This window comes from Larus michahellis, chromosome 8, assembly GCF_964199755.1.
Source record: "Larus michahellis chromosome 8, bLarMic1.1, whole genome shotgun sequence".
NCBI classification, from domain to species: domain Eukaryota; kingdom Metazoa; phylum Chordata; class Aves; order Charadriiformes; family Laridae; genus Larus; species Larus michahellis.
The window spans coordinates 4,195,291-4,212,748 of NC_133903.1; the positions used below are offsets into that span (position 1 = coordinate 4,195,291).

Sequence of the window (17,458 nt, forward strand, 5' to 3'; positions counted from 1 at the left end):
TATGGCCACCAGCCGGAGCATCTCCGAGTCCCTCCAAAGAAGCATCCACTGCCCCACAAAGAAGCATTTGCTGCCCCACACCATCACCACCACAGAGAGGTGGAAATGCAATGTTACTTCTCAAGGGCAGTTTTCCCAACGTATTGCAAGCTTTACGGGGCCGTTAAATTTACACTTCCTTTGTCTGTTGGGTATTCTGCACTGTGCACCCTGACAGGTTTGAGAAAATGAGTGAGAAAGCGCGTGTGTGAACAGTTGTGTTCGTTGCAATGAGTGTTGAACGTTCATTTTTACTGTTGCCTTTTCTTCCCCCATTTACGTGGCTTTCAATGCTAACAAATTGCTTTTCAGACAATTCACAATGGGCTCAAATTCTCTTATTGCTGTTTACAAATGTGTTTATGAAAGCTCAGGCAATTCTAGCAATTATGGCAATATTTTATAGTCCGAGATGCATCTTCCTAGCATTGGTGGTTGCAACAATCTAACTGTGAAAACGCATCCCTCACTCCACCCCCTTCAAAGAAACTAAATCCCAAACTCCCTTTTTATTACATTGTAAGTTTACGTGATAGAAATAATCTAGCCTTCCATTGCCCCGTAAAAGGGAAGTCAATATTTTATCTCTTGTTTTATAGCCATTGTAATATCCAACTAATACATAACAATGGTACATTATGATAACTTCATTATACTCTGATCATGCTGGTGAATAATGTATTGGTCTGAATTTTAAGCATGACAGAAAAATTACCTATTTTTATTGTTCTTCGGTATTTCTCCAATGTAGCTGAAACAATAACATTTCAGCCTGCTTTTTGCATCCACTGGGACTGCCAATCCTCATGATCGGAAAAGATGTGGTTTGGGGGTTGTTAGTCATTGTGTGTGTCGCTCGACGTGCAGCACGGTACAAATTACCGAGCCAATATTTACCGATGCCAAAGTTAAAACCTTCACGTGGAAATGCACCTGCAGTGTTAATCAATCCATCGTCGCCGCTATTCCCTGGTGCGCGGAAGCAGGCTAAGGGCCAACTTTTGCTCCGTTACACCAGCACAATTCTGGAATCGCTGCGGCAACCTCAATTAGTTTACACTCAGGTAAACGCAAAGCAAACGAGAACAGATTCCTGCCTTCCATTGCCGCAGCGGAACAAGTCGCTAAGGGTAGTGCTGCTGGCTCCTGCTTTATTGGTACCTTGATAACACCTCAAGCTACACAAGCCACGCTGGTGCTGGAGTCTGACAGTGCAGAGGGCTTTCTCTCGAAGCAGGCAGCTCCTGCGCCGGAGTGGTATCTATGCAGAGGTCGTCATCGGATTCCCGTTGCTGTGGGACACGCAGGGAAAAAGAGACGTTGCTCGAAGAGCTTTGATAACTAAAAGTAGAAGCCCGATGGGATCCGTGTGAGGTCAGATCTGTAAGGGCTGCGCTGGCGCAGGCTAGCTGGGAGCTTGGCCCCGTCCGTAGACAGTAACTCCATTTTGTCAGCCAAAGCGCTGGGCGCCAATTGTTGCCGAAATGCAGTGCGTTTAGATTAATGTTTGATTCCTGCACTCAAAATTATTGACCGGCATTTTCAATTATAGTTGGTTTTGTTCTTACTGGTCGCAGCATCCATCTTGTTGAAAGTTCTTTCTATTGTAGTCAAGCTGAATATAAGATCGCGGGTATGGATCAGGGACCAGAACGGCGCCTGGTTGGAATCAATGGCAGTCCAGCTGTTGAGAACCGAGATTACCCCCTGCTGCAGCTCCCTCATCAGAACGGCATTGTGTTTCTAGCAACTTCGAGAGCTTTATAATACAAACACAAACTCATTCCTGTTTAAAAATGCATGGCACGGACGTGCGGTGCCTGCTGTCTTGCTGTGCCGTGCTGCGGGCCAGCACGTACGAAGGACATATCGCTAGTGATACGGTGGAGCAATCAGCACTCCAGTGACACCAGTCCAGCAGGCACCAGTTCATGCAAGGCCACGGTACTTCCCGCCAGGACCTGAATTTTACATTACTTTGCAAAGCTTAGCCTACGCGCTTGGATAGTGAAATCAGCTTAGCAATGCGAAAACCAGGCAAAATATGTGCAATTAGGACTCATTAATGTAGCAGGTTGCTCTGGGTTTACTTGCTGTGTCAAATGACAGGCATGCTGACGTGGTGACCTTACCTGGGCAGGAGGGACCCAGATGGCTGGCGGCTGCTCCAGCCAGCTCGGGTCACCGTGGGTGCTGCTGCGGGTTTTAGAGGAGACCTCTTCCATCTGGGCTATTTTAAGACCCCCATCACGAATAAATGCCTTTACAGATGGGGTCTCGCAGGGCTTTCTGACATTTGTGCCTATCACCGAGCAGCCTTCAGGTAAGCATGTCCGCTGCCTGTGCTTGAAACACCCAATTAACGCCAATTTTTTTCATCGAGCAGAAGGAAGTGCCAAGTCACACAGTTCATGCCTTTTCTCTCCTGGTTCCTTTCCTAGATGAAGGACTGTGGGATATGTTTGTGAAGGACATCCCTCGCAGCGCTACCTCCTACACGGTCGGCCTGGACAAACTCAAACAGGGTGTGAGCTACGAGTTTCGGGTGGTGGCTGTCAATGAGTTTGGCTATGGAGAACCAAGTGTTCCCTCTGTGGCAGTATCAGGTAATCGTGGATTTTTTTAAAATATCTTTTCCAAGGGAATTTCTTGGGGTTGGGAGGAAGGAAGAGGAAAAAAAAAAAACCCAACCAGGTTCTCTAATTGCAACAAACCATCAAGGGCAGCTTGTTTTCGCTTGTTTTAGGATAAAACCAGAGTACTAAAGCAGTGAATCAGGGCTTGTTATTGCAGTCTACTTTACTCTCTAGAGGAAAAGTGTGTGTGTGCAATTTTAAAGTTTGACAAAGAACCTTCTCAGGAATTTCATGAGTATTTATATGCAAGACCTCTTGCCCTAAGACTAATTTACACAGTCTACAATTCATTTTCTTTTTCTCCTCTCCTAGGCCGTTGTTTTGTTTACTCCGCTTCCTTCTTTTTATTCCCAGGGTTCTCTGATAAACATTTTCTGTGCTGTTTTGTATTTAGCTCTCAAAAAATAGAGCAGTGTAGTTTCACAAAATTATTCCTGATATCCTCTGTGCTGGCAGTTCCAGTACAGCCTGACGCCTCCGGTCCCCCTTCATCAGAACAGCTCGTTGGTGATGCTCTCGGGCTCTTCCCACCCTCCCCGCTTATTCCCAGTAAACAGGGCTGTGGCCTAAACGTGCTCCCAAAATCCCTTTGAGCAGCCTGGCACTCTGGTTTTCTGAAGGAATTACAATACCTTAAAAAGCAAATTCCACGCAGCTTGCCATGCCTGGGCAGCTGGAGTTCAGCAGGCTGTTGTGAAGCGGAGGAGCTTGTCCTCCTGGAAGCTTTGCTGGGATCTCCTCTTCCCCTTGCAGAGGCAGCTGTACTCCAGGTTGCTTTGGAGCAATAGGTTTCATCCTTGCTGTGTCAGCAAAGACCGACAAGAGGAATAGAAGAACCTGATAAAGCGGCTTTGTGATTCAAAATTCTGAAGAGTCCTGAGAACCTGGCAGTGCTCCAGTATCTGGAGTGGCTTTTATCTCTTTGCTCCTCCAGTGAAAAGCATAAACACCGTTCAACAGTTACCCAGCAGGCAGGAGCAGTAAATGCTGCTATCGCCATCACGGCTGTGTTTGTCCTTTCACAATTAACCACTTAGCCCGTGAGAGCTGTCTATGGATTTCAGTGAGTGCTACCCTTGCTTTTCTCCTTCAGGACAAGGGCACAGACAACCCACTTCAAACACCAAGTCAGTGTTTTTGCTCTCTGTGGTTTCACAGAGGCTGTAGCACAATGCAGAGGGTCAGTAATTGCTTCAGTCTTTCCTTTCCTGGAAGACATTATTCCTCTGAAGCTGGGCATGCAGCTCCTTGTGATGCTTTTTATAAATAAAACGTTTGTTTGTAAGTTCTCCACTTGAACAGAACTATTTAATTCACCTCCTTTTGATGCCTCAGTGTTCATCTCAAATTGCTGCATGAAAGCAAGAGGTTTCCGTTGAGACTGACAGTCATAAAAGTATAAAGCATTTCAGGCTGGCCACTTCAGCTAGCAGAGGGAGGTATAAATTGCACTGAATCTGCTCAGCCCAGCATGGCTTGTGCAGTTTGCCTTTAGGACTTTATTGGCCTGGACTGGCCTCCTAGCAAAGAAAGATCGCGGCTGCTTTTCGCTGCTGCAGAATACCCAGTGGTCTGGAACAAATCTGAGCTCCTATCGCCTGGCTTACAGCAGGCCTGTGTTTAGATCCAGGGCTCAGGACAGGTGGGGAAAGAAAGTGCCTGGGTTCAGTGATGGCGAGGGGTTTGGTTGAAGTTGGTCTCCTGGCATCATCCGTTCCTACCAGGTGTTCTTCTACCCTATGGACTACAGGGAAATTATATACCGCTGCTGGCTCGTGCTCCAGCGGCAGCATTTTTTCACAAAACCGAGGGATGCTGACAAAGAGAATATCACCGCAAGAAAATAACAATGCTTACTACTTAAAACCAAGACGGGCAAGATAACTCTAGAAAGGGGAAGTTAGTATCATTTTGCACCTCCAGTTGAGGTCAAATGGGGTAAAATGACTTGAGATCACAGAAAATCCAGGGAACTGAATTGATAACCCAGGTGCTGCACATGAGGGTTGGCTAAGCTGCTGGGGGAATGGTATAGGGTAGCAGTGAATGTTGGAAGTTAGAGTTAATGGAGGTACTGAAAGACGCTGCACCCGGTGTACTCTGTTCCCTGGCACTAGCTGCGTTTTTCAAAGAGCCACCGAGCAGCAGTTTGGTGGGGCAAGCCTCTTAAAAACTGGAATAGTCATGGGTTGTGAGAGATATATTAGTAGTTCCTTTGACCCGGGGAGCATTAAGCATACCGCAGTAGTCAAGAAATATAGGCGTGCGGAGCTGTGGCAAGAAACATCACTCTTTTCATTTGGTGATAACACCTTCTTAGCTAAGGGGCTCTGGAGCGCTGCTCTGGGTGTGTGAAAGATGCTTGTGGAGATGCTGGAGCCATGATACGCTCCTGTTCTGTTTGCCAGTGAGAAGTGTCAGCAAGCCCCTCGGAAGTCTGACTGCAGAGTAGACAGCGTTATCTCCCCTGAAGGCCGTTATAGATGCATTGCTCACTGTGGGGAAGAAGGAGAAATTTTGAAGGGGCATTAAGAGGAGTTGTTATTTGTTTTTTGCTCTTTCAGCACAAACAGAAGCCCCTTTCTACGAGGAGTGGTGGTTTCTGCTGGTGATGGCTCTCTCAAGCCTGATTCTCATCCTCCTGGTGGTGTTTGCATTGGTCCTGCATGGCCAGAGCAAGAAGTACAAGAACTGCAGCACAGGTAAGACGTCGTCTCTGTGCTGTCCATACACTCTCAAGAGCTGTGGGAATTAGAAATGTCTTCCATTTGAACCCCTGATTTCCTCAGCGTGGACTCTTTTCATAGGTATTTTGTTTGGCAAGAAGACTCTGATCTTTTTGCCGTCTGGTTTGGTAGAAATGCCTGTAGCCATACTGGGCAAAAAGTGCCTGATCTTACCAGGGTTTGGATGCTAACCAGCCATGGGCTTGGATAGAACGGCATCTGGAAGTCCCAGGGACTGTAGCACAAGCCAAGGAGTCTGGGTCAAATGCTTGGCAGAAGACCACAAAAAAGGAACGAGCTGAGGCTTCATTTAGCTTTGTCATCGTTCCCTGATAGATGGGGAGAAGGTGAAAGATTCTGCTTTTCCATGGCTGTACCCAATGCAAATATTCTAGGTCTGTATGCCTGAGGACTATGACAACTCCTTTACATTAAATAGAGTGCTCTGCATCGCGCATGCACTCCATAAGCTGGGCTGGGGGCCAAGCAGCTAGGAGGTGTCTTGGTTATCTGGACCTGTTAGCCTTTAAGACGTAATGAACATCAAGCTTTGAATTTTCCTTTAGTTACGATTTCTACCTGTCTTCTTTCTGAAAGGAAAGAGGAGCTACCAGCTTTATAACTAGGAATGTTAAAATAGTCCCCTTTCAAAACGCCCAGTTCTTGAGCTCCGAATATTGTTTTTACTTTTTCTTCTCCTGATATAATAGAGTCCTGGAGGGCTTGTTCACATGTGTATTTCTCTGATATCCTCCTCCACCTCCAGCAAGAAATTGCTCTGATGCCAGGAGGTGCCAAAAAAGGCACGTTAATGAGTAGGATCAGGTGGATGGGTCTTTGCGCTACCCGTTCTTAGGGATTAATGTAATGAAGGAGTCTTCCAGGCAGTATTTAGTAATTCAGTCCCAAAGTGAAGATCTTTTCTTTCTTTATAATTCACTTCTAACAAGTGTTAGAAAATCAGATTTCAATCCCGTGAGATATGAGATGTATGAATACCGTGGCGTTTTACCAAGTTAATACTGTTACGTATTTGTATGCATAGCTCATAGGAAACCTCTCCTCTTCTTAGTTTTGCTCGGTGTTTGGGGGAGACCCATGAAAAGACAGGTCTGACCTGGACTGTCGGATATCGGTGTTCACACCGAGTCTTAATGTAGCACTGAAATTGAAGCCGAGGATAAAGTGGCAACGTGCAACCGGTCCTTCTCCCCGGGACACGAGCTGAGCTCACACCTTTGGGATTACAAAGAATGAGCACGGGAGAGAATAAGCTCTTGCTATATTTGATCACAAGAAATAATATACTTTGCTGTATTTTCCTCCTTCTTCAAGTCCCCTGTCCTTCTCCCTGCCTTACATTGTCCAGTGACTTCTCACATCTATATTTTACCCTCATTACAGCTCTGACATCTTTTTCCCATTTGCTATCCACTTACCCTACCTATCTGTGCTTTTTCCTGCCTTTTTTTTTTTTCCTCCTTCTTTTTGTGCCTTTCCTAGTTTTACTTTCTCTTGCTTTTCTTCAGTCAGCATGAATGGGATTCACAGCACATGATTTAGGACATCTTCAGTGGCCACCTGAATTAGTCACCTGGTTTCTACTTATAGTCAAAAGACAAGAATAATCACTTTTGGAGCACAGTTCATCTGCGCTATTTTAGATATTCACCTCCGAATGAAATGCATCCATCCATGACTCCTTCTTTTCCCCTCTTTTGGATCCTTCTTGCACGTTCACGCTCCTGATAAGCTCCTCTCCTCCACTCTGACTGTTCTCATTGGCCAGTAAGAATAGTAAAGAGATTTTCTAATAATTAGTGATGACATAAAACACAAAGAAGGAAAAGTTAGCGCTTACAGTTGTGTTTGGAGGAAAAGTGCCTTTGTTTCAGCTGAATCTTTGATTGCCCGACTCCAGGTAAAACCATCTCCAATGTGGAAGAGTCGGTCACCCTGGATAACGGAGGCTTCGCTGCTCTGGAGCTCAACAGCAGACACCTGAACATCAAGAGCACCTTCTCAAAGAAGAATGGAACCAGGTAAGAAGCTGGGAACACCACACTCTTGGAAATGGCTTTTAATCTAGCTTCAAGCAACTGTTAAATAGGCAAAGGAGAGAGACTGTTATCTGGAGGACCTAGGGAGGGCTTTAATGCCCAAGTCACTGCCCCAGGCTCAAAAAGCTTGATGAAAACTCAAAATCTTCTGCAGACACTTTTTCACCTCACCCCACTGGTCAGATCCAGAAAAGAGGAGGTCCACATATAGTTTTTGAAGTCACCTTTGCTTCCCACTTCATTCCTGTGTATGGTTGTGCTGTGAACTTGGGCTGCGAAGGTTTCTGCTTGGTTTCTCTCACTTTCAGGTATCACCAAAGCTCCTGCCTACTGGCATCCCGGTTTGGTATCTAGTTCGCTGCAGCTTTGTGAAATCATAGGCTACATAAAATTCTTCACGCTGTTCATTCTGGCTTCTAAGTATGATTTAATTGTGTCATTTCAGAGAAATGACGACGTCCCATACACTCACCCTTTACGTTTCCTAGGTCTCCTCCTCGCCCAAGCCCAGGGGGGCTGCACTACTCTGACGAGGATATCTGCAACAAGTACAACGGAGCCGTGCTGACCGAGGGCTTGGGCCTGAATGAGAAGCCCTTGGAAGTGTCGGAGTCGGAGGTAAGGGTTTCCCTTTGCCTTGCCAAACGTAGCCCAGTTGCTGCAGGTGTTCATTTCCCTGAGGAACCCTGGCAAGTTCCGAAGTTCCAATCCCATACCTGCATTATACTGTGGCGTCATTGTCTGTCTGTCTTGGGGACTTTAAGAAGTCCGGTTCACCAGGCTGGTCGCATCGCATCTTAAAATTAAAATGTCAAAGGAAAAAATGCCAAGCAGGACCCAGCCAGGGCAGATTCCAGACCTGGCCTTGGCAGATATTCATGGTTTTCCAGTGTTACGCAGAAAGACAAGTGCAATCGGTCAGGCAGTGGATGCTGACACCTCTGGAAGGGGCTGCTCTTCCACTGCTGCCCGGGGGTTGCAAACTTGGAGCGCTTTCGGGAAAACATATATGTGCTGCAAAATAACCATCTGGCTGCAGCTACCCCCTGGATGAGGGGGGACACACTTTGGACTGTTGCACTGACTGAAGTATGGGGTGCAGTTTGAAGTTTTCACAGTGCCTTTTTGAGACAGCTACAGCAAATGCCAGGATTCAGAAGAGTGGTCTTGCGCGGTGAGAACTGCTGCCGGTTGCAGAGGATGTAAGTGGGGCATGAGGAACCTGCGGGGAGCACAAGGCCATGGCTGTGAGAGCCCAGCATTCAGGTTTCTGAACATCCCAGCCCGCAGCCTTAGTCTAAGTCAAGAGGAGCCTTCTCCTCAGGTCGCCTCTAGACTCTGTTCTCCAAGGAAGGTGGGTGTATGCCGGCATCATCCATCTTGTGTCTTATGTCCCGTTTAAGAAGAAAGTGCCTGTGGTCTGTAAAGGCCCCACAGTGGCCAGGAGTGAATAGACAGGCTTCCAGGCATATCCAGAAAGGTAAATCTATTTCTAAACCCGCGTGTTGTCAGCTGAGATCCTGATGAACGCGAACCGACAGCGCAAGAAGCGAGCAGTGGGCCAAACCTCTCCAAACCTGACCCTTCTAGGGAGAATAAATCAAGAGCAGCAAGTAGTGAAAGAAGATGACAGTTTTCATCTGGAGCTTTTCTGCACCTGCAGCTACAGCTGCTTTTCCTGGCTACCTAGCTCTCACCTCCTGCTAATTACCGCGGACAGCCCGCTGCTCTGTGCTGCCCCGTGGCCGACCCGTCGTGCAGGCAGCTTTCCTCGGCGGAGCTCAAGCTGCTGTCTCTGCCATGCACGAGCGTTCCCTTCCAGATTAAACTCATAGCGCTTTGGTCATGTCACTGTAACAACCCAGCATTAAACCTGTCATTAAAACAGTTTGCTGAGCATGATCATGAATTTAGCACTGGCACCTTTTGACATTAATTTCAATGCCCCGTGTGGTATTTCCCGGTAATGCGCAGAAGTCGACTTGCAGGGTGTCATTACCGCCGTCTCTGTGCGCTGTTTGTACAACAGAGAAGAAAGTGATTTTTTTTGTTTCTTTTTCTCAGGCTATTATTAATATTATTTATTTACTACGTACTGCAGTCGAGCCTAAAGGTCTCAATTGAGATTCCGGTGTTTTTGTCATCTGCGTGTGCATGTGCGTATGTGAACAAAATGTGCCTCCTGTTTTTCCTTGGGGCTTAGATATGCAGCCCTTCTGTATAATGTCTTTGATGCGTGTTTTTTCTTGTGGTGGGGAGTGCTTTTAGGCATGAAATGTTAATACGCTCCCAGTAGAGGTAGCAGTAGGAGATGCTGCCTTTTGATCAGCCTGAAAATGCTGTTTATGTTGACTGGTGCAGACAGGAGGTGAGGGTGGGCTGGGCAGAGGTGGGGAGAGATGTTTGACCACTCTCTTTTCAAGTATTCCTGTACCTATTAGCTCTTCCTGTTTATCATTTCTGTTCTTTTTGCTTCTATTCTCAAAGGAGATCTTAACAGACCAGCTCTGTTTTCTGAGAATTTTGGAATTTCCATCTCTCCTAGCAGGCAGAATGTTTCCCATTATACGAAGAGTTAAAGATATCTTTTTATATAAGAGCTCTACACGGGTTTGGTCCTCTGCAGCAAAGGGGGACCTGAGGCTGTTTTTCCTCTAATACGTCTTTGCGTGGATCTCAAATTCCACTTCATACGACGCGTGTAAGAGCAGGCAGGGCCAAAACCTGCGCTTTTTGCTTTCAACCCACAATGTCAGCTTGCTGCCGCTCAGTCTTACCCCTGTTGCCTGAGGTGTCAAGACTTTATATGGAAAAGAAGGAAGCTCACTGGCTTCGAGTCTCCTGGGGTTCACTGAACGTGAAGAAGTCTGCGAGAAACCCTCGGTTTGACTGGCTGCACTTACAGCTGCCTGGGAGCCTTCCTCCCAGCTCCCTCCTGATGAGGAGAGCAAGAGAGAAACAAAGAGAGAATGGAGCAGACCAAGCAGTACTCTCAATATTCATAAATCAAGCGGTTAACTTACTCCATGTCATGAGAGCCAAGCACCAGTACTGTTAATGAGGTTAAAGTAGTTTAATTGGCAGGTATGGAGCAAGAGGGTGCTAAGAGTGTAATTTCTAAATGATTAATAATAATAGGCTTTTAGATAATGAGTCAAGTGGACGAGGCTCTGGACGGATAATCTGAAGAAATTTGGTGTTCACCACATACAGAAATTTGATGATGTATCTGCCATGTCACCCAGCCACGGAGGAGCGGTTTTACAGGAGGGGAAGGGAGGGCGGCGGGCGTGGGTGTTTGTTCTCACCTGTCCTTGTGCTCTCCCAAAAACTGTTTTCAGGAGATAGCAGTCCCACAGATTGCCCACATCATCGGTCAGTGCTGAATGCCGGCCACGCTCTGGTCTTCCCGGCTGCTCTCTGCAGTCTGACTTTCACTTTCTCAGCTCTGTGGGAAGATATTATAAATTTCCACTTAACACTTCGTAGGGAATATGATTTAATTCGTTTCCGATAAAGTTCTCCAGTGATTTTGACAAGTTGGGCACCGCGTGGAAACCAGCTGCAGGTAACACATTAAATTAGCAAGGGTTCCCATGTCCGGAGAAGTCTCTTCGCTTGCTAGGTCACCATGTCTCTCTTACAGCATATTCATTTACTGTCAACCAAAAGAAACTGCTGCCATCTACATTTTTAGAAATAATCTCGTAAGGTTGTTCCTTATGCCGTCACTTTAAAAAAATATATATATAATTGGAACTATTTTTAAATTCCGCATTGACTAAGCTAGCCAACTCTGGTCACCGACTTGCCTCTGAACAGCACGTGTGCATTTCGTGCTATCAATGGAATACTTAAATAGCCTCCCATTTTCTGTATGTGTTGTTTCGTAGGCATCCATGCACCTTTGGTTGACAGTCTGTAATGTCACCGCACACCCAATCACGCTCCAGCCTATGGAGGTTTCCAAGGTAACAAAGCCACAGTTGCAGGGAAGGGAGAAAACCGAAAACAAAGCAAAAAGCCCTGCAGCATTTCTATTTACTCAATAGTTTAAAAACCACTAAAAAGTAATCCTCCAGTATAAGCTGTCTGTATTGTCATGCAAAACAGGTTTATCTTGCTACTCCTTGATTTTCATCAGGGCGGAGAGGGATGTGAGATGGCAGTTTAGAGAATTCCTTGCTGGTAAGGGTGGTTATTAGCACCTTGTTCCGAGCAGACCTTAGAAACATGGACAGAATAGTCAGTTCCTGCCTCTTCTGAAAGAAACACACAGAAAACATGTTGTATCGACGCTGACAAGTAGGTTACCCTTTCCAGCATCAGTGCTAATGACGGTGAAGGGCTGAAGTTACAGCAGCTATATATGTTTCACCAAAGTCACTTCTGAAAGGCACTGGCCTTATTTACACCAAATTAGTGTTTCCTTTCAGTTGGTATAATGGACTAATTAGTGGACAGATTATCAGCAGGTGATATTGTTTGAAATTCCTTCTTTCTGTTCAGGGCAAGTCCAAGTGACACTGCATTTCAAATGGCAGCAGCCCATCTAAAAGAGTTCCCAGTATTTCTCCTCTTTAGTCTGTTGACTTCTGGCAATGTCAAAAGAACTTGGCATAGGGACAGAAATTATATTAGTTTTTTGGGTGAGTATTTTTCTGCTAGCGGTGGACAGAAATCAAGTGGCTGCATCAGTATTATTATACCTATCAAGTCACGTGCCGGTCTTTTGGATACAGCTTTTCCCAGCTTTTCTTCTTAGAGCTTCCAGCCTTTTGGTCGTCTTTATGCTTCTATATGTCCGTGGGGACACTGAGAAGACCAGGAAGGAGCCACTAGAAGTTTGTGGGGGTTTCTCTCTTTATGTTCATGATACCTCAACTCAGATGTGATCCATCTTTTCAGCAGGGGCTTGTTTCTTTGCGGGGTGGCCAAGCATGTCCGAGTCAGAAAAGAGAGATGGTGGATTGGGGAAGGAGTCAGAAGGTACAGTAAGGGCAGTGGTTGTGTTGTGCCTTTGATGGAGGGAGCACATCCATGATAGCCAGAGAGGTTCACACCTTCAGGTGAGTGATCCGTAGCCACCTGCCTCTGCTCAGGATGCAGAGACTTTTCTTCTGGATGCCCACATCATCGTCTAGCTTCCCGGGCACGTTTTACCTTAACGTTAGATGATGGAGCAGGATGTTTGGAGATGCAGGCTGGTGCAAAGCGCAGCACCCTGGTCCTTGATAAGAACAGAGGAAATACGGGTTTGGGGATCTTTCAGTCTGCAGGTAGAGTTGGTTGTGTCTACAGCTGAGGACCAGCTCTCGCTGCCGTGTCCTGCCACACCGCCACATCTGCAGCCATCACAGGCACTCTTGTCGGAGCCCCGTGCAAAAATAGACAGGGCAAAGCTGGCAGGATGTTCCCTGCAGCGGTGCCAAGGCTCCGGAGCTGCTCTCTGCCCCCGCGGGCTGTGAAGCGGTCCAAATCTGGGGATATTCCAGGCATGCCACAAAAACCACCTGTTCGGGAAGGTCTTTGGCGGGAGTCGGCTGTTGGCTTCCCCAGGCTGGCAGCTGGCGCAAAGGAGCGGTTTTTCTAGGAGATAGACTTGCTGAGTTCCTTCTGAAATAATTATTTAATGCTGGTAGGGTTTTGTTGTAATAGTAATTACTTGTCACGGCATCTGGAGCTTTACGTTCTTAAAATAATCAAACCACGTAATTCCAAAGAGCCAAAGCGTGGGTAATAGTGGAAGGGAAATTTTGCAAAGCTGTAAAGGGCTGAGCTTTGCTCAGACTTTTGGAAGACTCTGGGAAAAATTTCTCAACTCTGTCCATCACCCTCTGTGCTGGAAAATGGGCACGAAATAGTATCGGAGCAGCTATCTAAGCAAAGAAGTGGGATGATGGATGCGGTGCCCTTTTCAAACGATGGTTTGCAAGGCATTTGAGGGTTGTTCTTCAGAGACCATTAAAAGGGAGCTTTAGAGGAGGAGAGACTAGTTGTGTGGCAGACAGGATCAAGAAGGATGTGTGTTTGCTGCGCGGTGTCATAGATCAGAACGATACCAACCTTTTGAAACTAATTGCAGCAACTAACAGTTACGAGCTGCACTTACCCGTCTCTCTCTTGTATGTCTTAGGCAGCTACTACTTTGATATTTAATTGCCTTTAGAATCAGCTATGCAGATTATCGGGGAGGGGGGGAAAAAAAAAGGAATGAAAGCTTTTGCACGCTCAGACCAGAGATTTTGAGAGAAGGCGTGAGATATGGAAATGACTGGGTAAATGTTTGTGTGCTGGATGGGATGTGGTTGTTATTGGTGGGAACATTAGTGGGAACAGAAGGAAAATGTGCGCTTGGATACCGTGGCCAAGGCTTTGCCGTGGTGTCTGTTCTCGGAGGGGATGTACGAGCCCTCTGCGATTCCCCCAGCTGTATCACAGCAGCCGTGCTTCAGAGGAGGGGCAGATGCACGAAGCTTAGCTGGTCTCACTAGAGCTCCCGCTCCATATTGATATGAGCTTTGAAGCCATCCAGCCACCGTGCATAAATGTTTCAAGGGGTAAGATCCGCTCTGAACACAGGGCTGTGCCTGAGCCATCCCAGGAAAGCAGCCCCTCCTGCCTGGCAGTTCTTCTGTTCCAGATTTTTGCATTCTCTTTCTTCCGTCGCCGCTGGTCGTGTGCCTTGTCGTACCACCAATAATCAGCTGGAACGTACAGAGAGAGTTGTGATTGTGCTTAACTCCCTTTCAGTGATATAACTAATTTTCAATACTTAATGGGGCTTGCAAGCCAAACTCGGAGTACTACGCAGGTGGCCTGGTCTGACCACCACAACCAGCAGCAGGTCTGGCTAACTTCAGCGCGTTTGCAGGGAGGAGGTTCTTTCTGTCCTTGCATCAGAAGGAGATATTCTCCATAACAACTCTAGCTGCAGTCTTGTCGATTATGTGACCGAAAGCTGTTGGTTTCCCTGTGACATCTCTACACTTCCCCGCATCTCGTGTCAGAATAGGAACTCCTAGCTCCTGCCGCAGCGTTCTGCAGCAAATTAAAGGGATTTCTCCGCATCTTTTGTCGCCGGCGTTTGTCGGGGGACTCTCCCTCTAGCAGCAAAGCCTGGCGAAACCAGAGCACAATGCTTCTCTACATCCAGCTTTTTTTATTACGTCCAATGCTTTTCTACAGTCCAGCATGTATTACGCTTGCACTACAAACCATCCTACACTAAAATTACAGCTTTTGTCAGCTGGTGATATTAAACTTGTCTCTAATTTCTTTTTGAGTGGAACAGGCTAAATCACAGATGCTAATGGCTGATTTTTTTAATTATTTTTTTCCCCCCACCCCGATGCTCCAGGCCACTGACTCGGATTACGAAGACGAGCTGCCAAAGCACTCCTTTGTGAACCATTACATGAGCGACCCCACGTACTACAACTCATGGAAGCGGCAGCAGAAAGGGGTGAAGCACCCGGCGTCCTACAGATACGAGGAGTGCGCCGCCAGCGAGACAGAACCCTATTTCCAGACTGTCATCACGACACAGAGCTCAGGAGGGGTTTACACCCCAACGGGACAGCCCGCGCCCGGCTCCCGGACTCCAGTGACAGGGTTCTCCTCCTTCGTCTGAGACGGGGCCGGAGGCTGGAGCCGAACGGCCGGCGGCCCTCGGAGGGACCCGTCGCAGTGACTGTGTGCGTGCGTGACCGGTGCGGTGACCTGTGGGTAACTTCTCTATCAGGGTAGAAACGGATGGGAACACGAACGAGGCTGGGGTTTTTGTTGGTTTTGGTTTTTTCTTTTTCTTTCTGAAGACAATCAACTCTAAAAATATGGAGCTGAACTAGCTGAACCTTTGTTTTAAAAAAAAAAAAAAAAAAAAAAGGAATTCTGAAAAAGTGATGATTTTAACCATTTGTGAATAGTAGGGGTTTTTTAACCGCTTTTTGTAACACTGCTTCAGGAAGCAGCTCCCATGCCCTCCCCTTCCCTCTTTCTTTCTCTCCCCTCCTCCTGTCCCCCATTCCCGAACAAGGAGGTGAATTCCCTAGATGCAATGAGTGACTTTGTGATGTGATTTGAAGAGAAAACCCTCCCAGGCTCCTTTTTCTTTCTTTCTTTCTCTCTACTCTTTTTTCCTTTTTTTTTTTTTTCTTTTTACTTTTTCCCTGTCATCAAGGTCAAGTAGAAAAATACAGAAAAGGGACAAATTTTTATGTGAAAAAGCAGACGCCCGCTCTCTCCTCTCCTCATTGCTGCTCCGCACATTAGGAGCACCGGCTGATCGACTTCGGCTCAGCTGTGTCACTGCGTCTGCTCTGGGCTCACTCCCGCTGTAGTTATGCTGAATTACTGACCTGCTTTTCTTCCCTGTTCAAATGGGACTTGCTGCATTCTTTAAATATTCCAACTCCAGGGCCTTTAGACGAGGAGATGGCCCACAAAGAGCACTGTAGGCAGCGGTGGGTGAAGCAAGTGGGACGAATTCAGATGCAAGGTCAGTTTATTTTTGGTGTGGCTCTCATCCTCCCTCCTGGACTGCGTGTGCCATTTGAATCGGTCATTTTTTAAAAGTCAAAGGACACAACCCAGCAAGCCAGAGGCATCTTTCAATTAAGATTGCAGTGACAAGCTAGAGAGTCTACTAATTGATGAGGTTTTTGGTTGTCATAATTATCCTGCCCTGTCAATAGAAGTTGAGCATCCTTTCTCACCCAGCCTCTGCAGTGCTGCTTACTGATCTGTAAAAAAATGCACATAAAAAAATGCTGGGTTGGTTTGATTTTATTTTTTAAGTACAAAGACACGTCACACAGACTGGGTGAGTTTTGGTGTCCACAGGTGCCTTTTATTGATTCTTCAGCTTCATATCTGGGAGAAGCAACAAAGTGTCTCCAAACAAAGCTAACCAGGTTTTTCAAGCATTAGGGTCATGAATTACCGCGTGCGCATTTACAGGCTGCTTTTGTGCACTTGAAGTTACAGCCTTTGGAAAGAAGAGAGGGGATTTTTAGTTTCTTTTCCATCCTTTTGTATAGCTCCCTTTTTGTATTCTTCTTTTCCATCCTTTTTCCTGACTCTCTCATGTTTAGCAGCAACTTGTTGACTCGCAAGGAAGTCGTCAGGGGTTTAAAGAGTCCAAGTCCAGCCCTTGGACCTAGCAACAGTCCTGGATCACCAGACTTTTTACCGCAAGAGTTTGAAAGGTGAATTTGGAAGTAGGCAAGTCCTTGCCGCTCCAGCATCTGCATTCCCTCCCGGGTGGGCGTAGGTCAGCCTGAAAAATCGGTATCCCGCTGCCTGCCGATGTCCTGTCAGGGCATGCGTGGGCACTGTTGCTGTTGCAAATTGTCCCTGTCCTCTCTGGGGGGAGGCGGGACAGCTGTGGCACCGGGTGGTGGTGGCTTCAAGGCAGGTGGTTGAAACCAGCCTGGGGTTGATCACAGTGGCTGCCTGTTCCTGCCCATGGGGGCTGGTTAGGAGTAGCCTGGTGGCACCTCACCTGAACGGGTGAGGTCCAAGGGCAAGCTCAGCCCTGCTGCCACCTTTCTTCTTGGACAGGGCAAACGGTCTCAGAACTGCTTTTACTCTTTGGCACCGCCTCTGAGCGCTGCTGCTCTTGGTGCATACACATTCTGGATAGCTTTGGCGCTGGATTGCTGTTCCTCTCCAAAGGCTCCAGAAACAAAAGAAGTTCAAAACCAAAAACTCCAGTGGGTGTGTTTAAGGGCTTTTGAGCTCATTAGATGGCGAGAGATATGCAAAGACACGGGCTTGAGCCAAAACCCTGTGAGCCATCCCCCTCTCTGCACCTGGAGAGGATGTGTGTGGGATGGAGAAGGGGCTCCAAAGAGGGTGACGTGAAGCTTACTGCGAAGAGGAATGCAAAGCAAACAAAAAACCCACTGCCTTCTCTGCACTTTGACTGTTCTCTTAAGCCATATGGACTTTGCTTTAATTACTGAACGGACAAAAATTTGTTTTCAGTCTGCGT

At 46.9% G+C, this 17,458-nt stretch overlaps 1 protein-coding gene across 4 annotated transcripts in view; it reads left to right on the top strand.

The window, feature by feature from the left end:
• The window catches only part of SDK1 (sidekick cell adhesion molecule 1), a 405,671-nt gene extending 390,344 nt beyond the window's left edge, over nt 1–15,327 (top strand). For all 4 annotated transcript variants that reach the window (XM_074596464.1, XM_074596462.1, XM_074596465.1 and 1 more), the window contains 5 exons: nt 2,481–2,645; nt 5,240–5,377; nt 7,323–7,443; nt 7,950–8,079; nt 14,822–15,327. In XM_074596464.1, the coding sequence (XP_074452565.1) occupies nt 2,481–2,645; nt 5,240–5,377; nt 7,323–7,443; nt 7,950–8,079; nt 14,822–15,094 (827 nt within the window). In that variant the 3' untranslated portion in view covers nt 15,095–15,327. The remainder of the gene's footprint in view (nt 1–2,480; nt 2,646–5,239; nt 5,378–7,322; nt 7,444–7,949; nt 8,080–14,821) is intronic.
• The last annotated feature ends 2,131 nt before the right edge of the window (nt 15,328–17,458 follow it).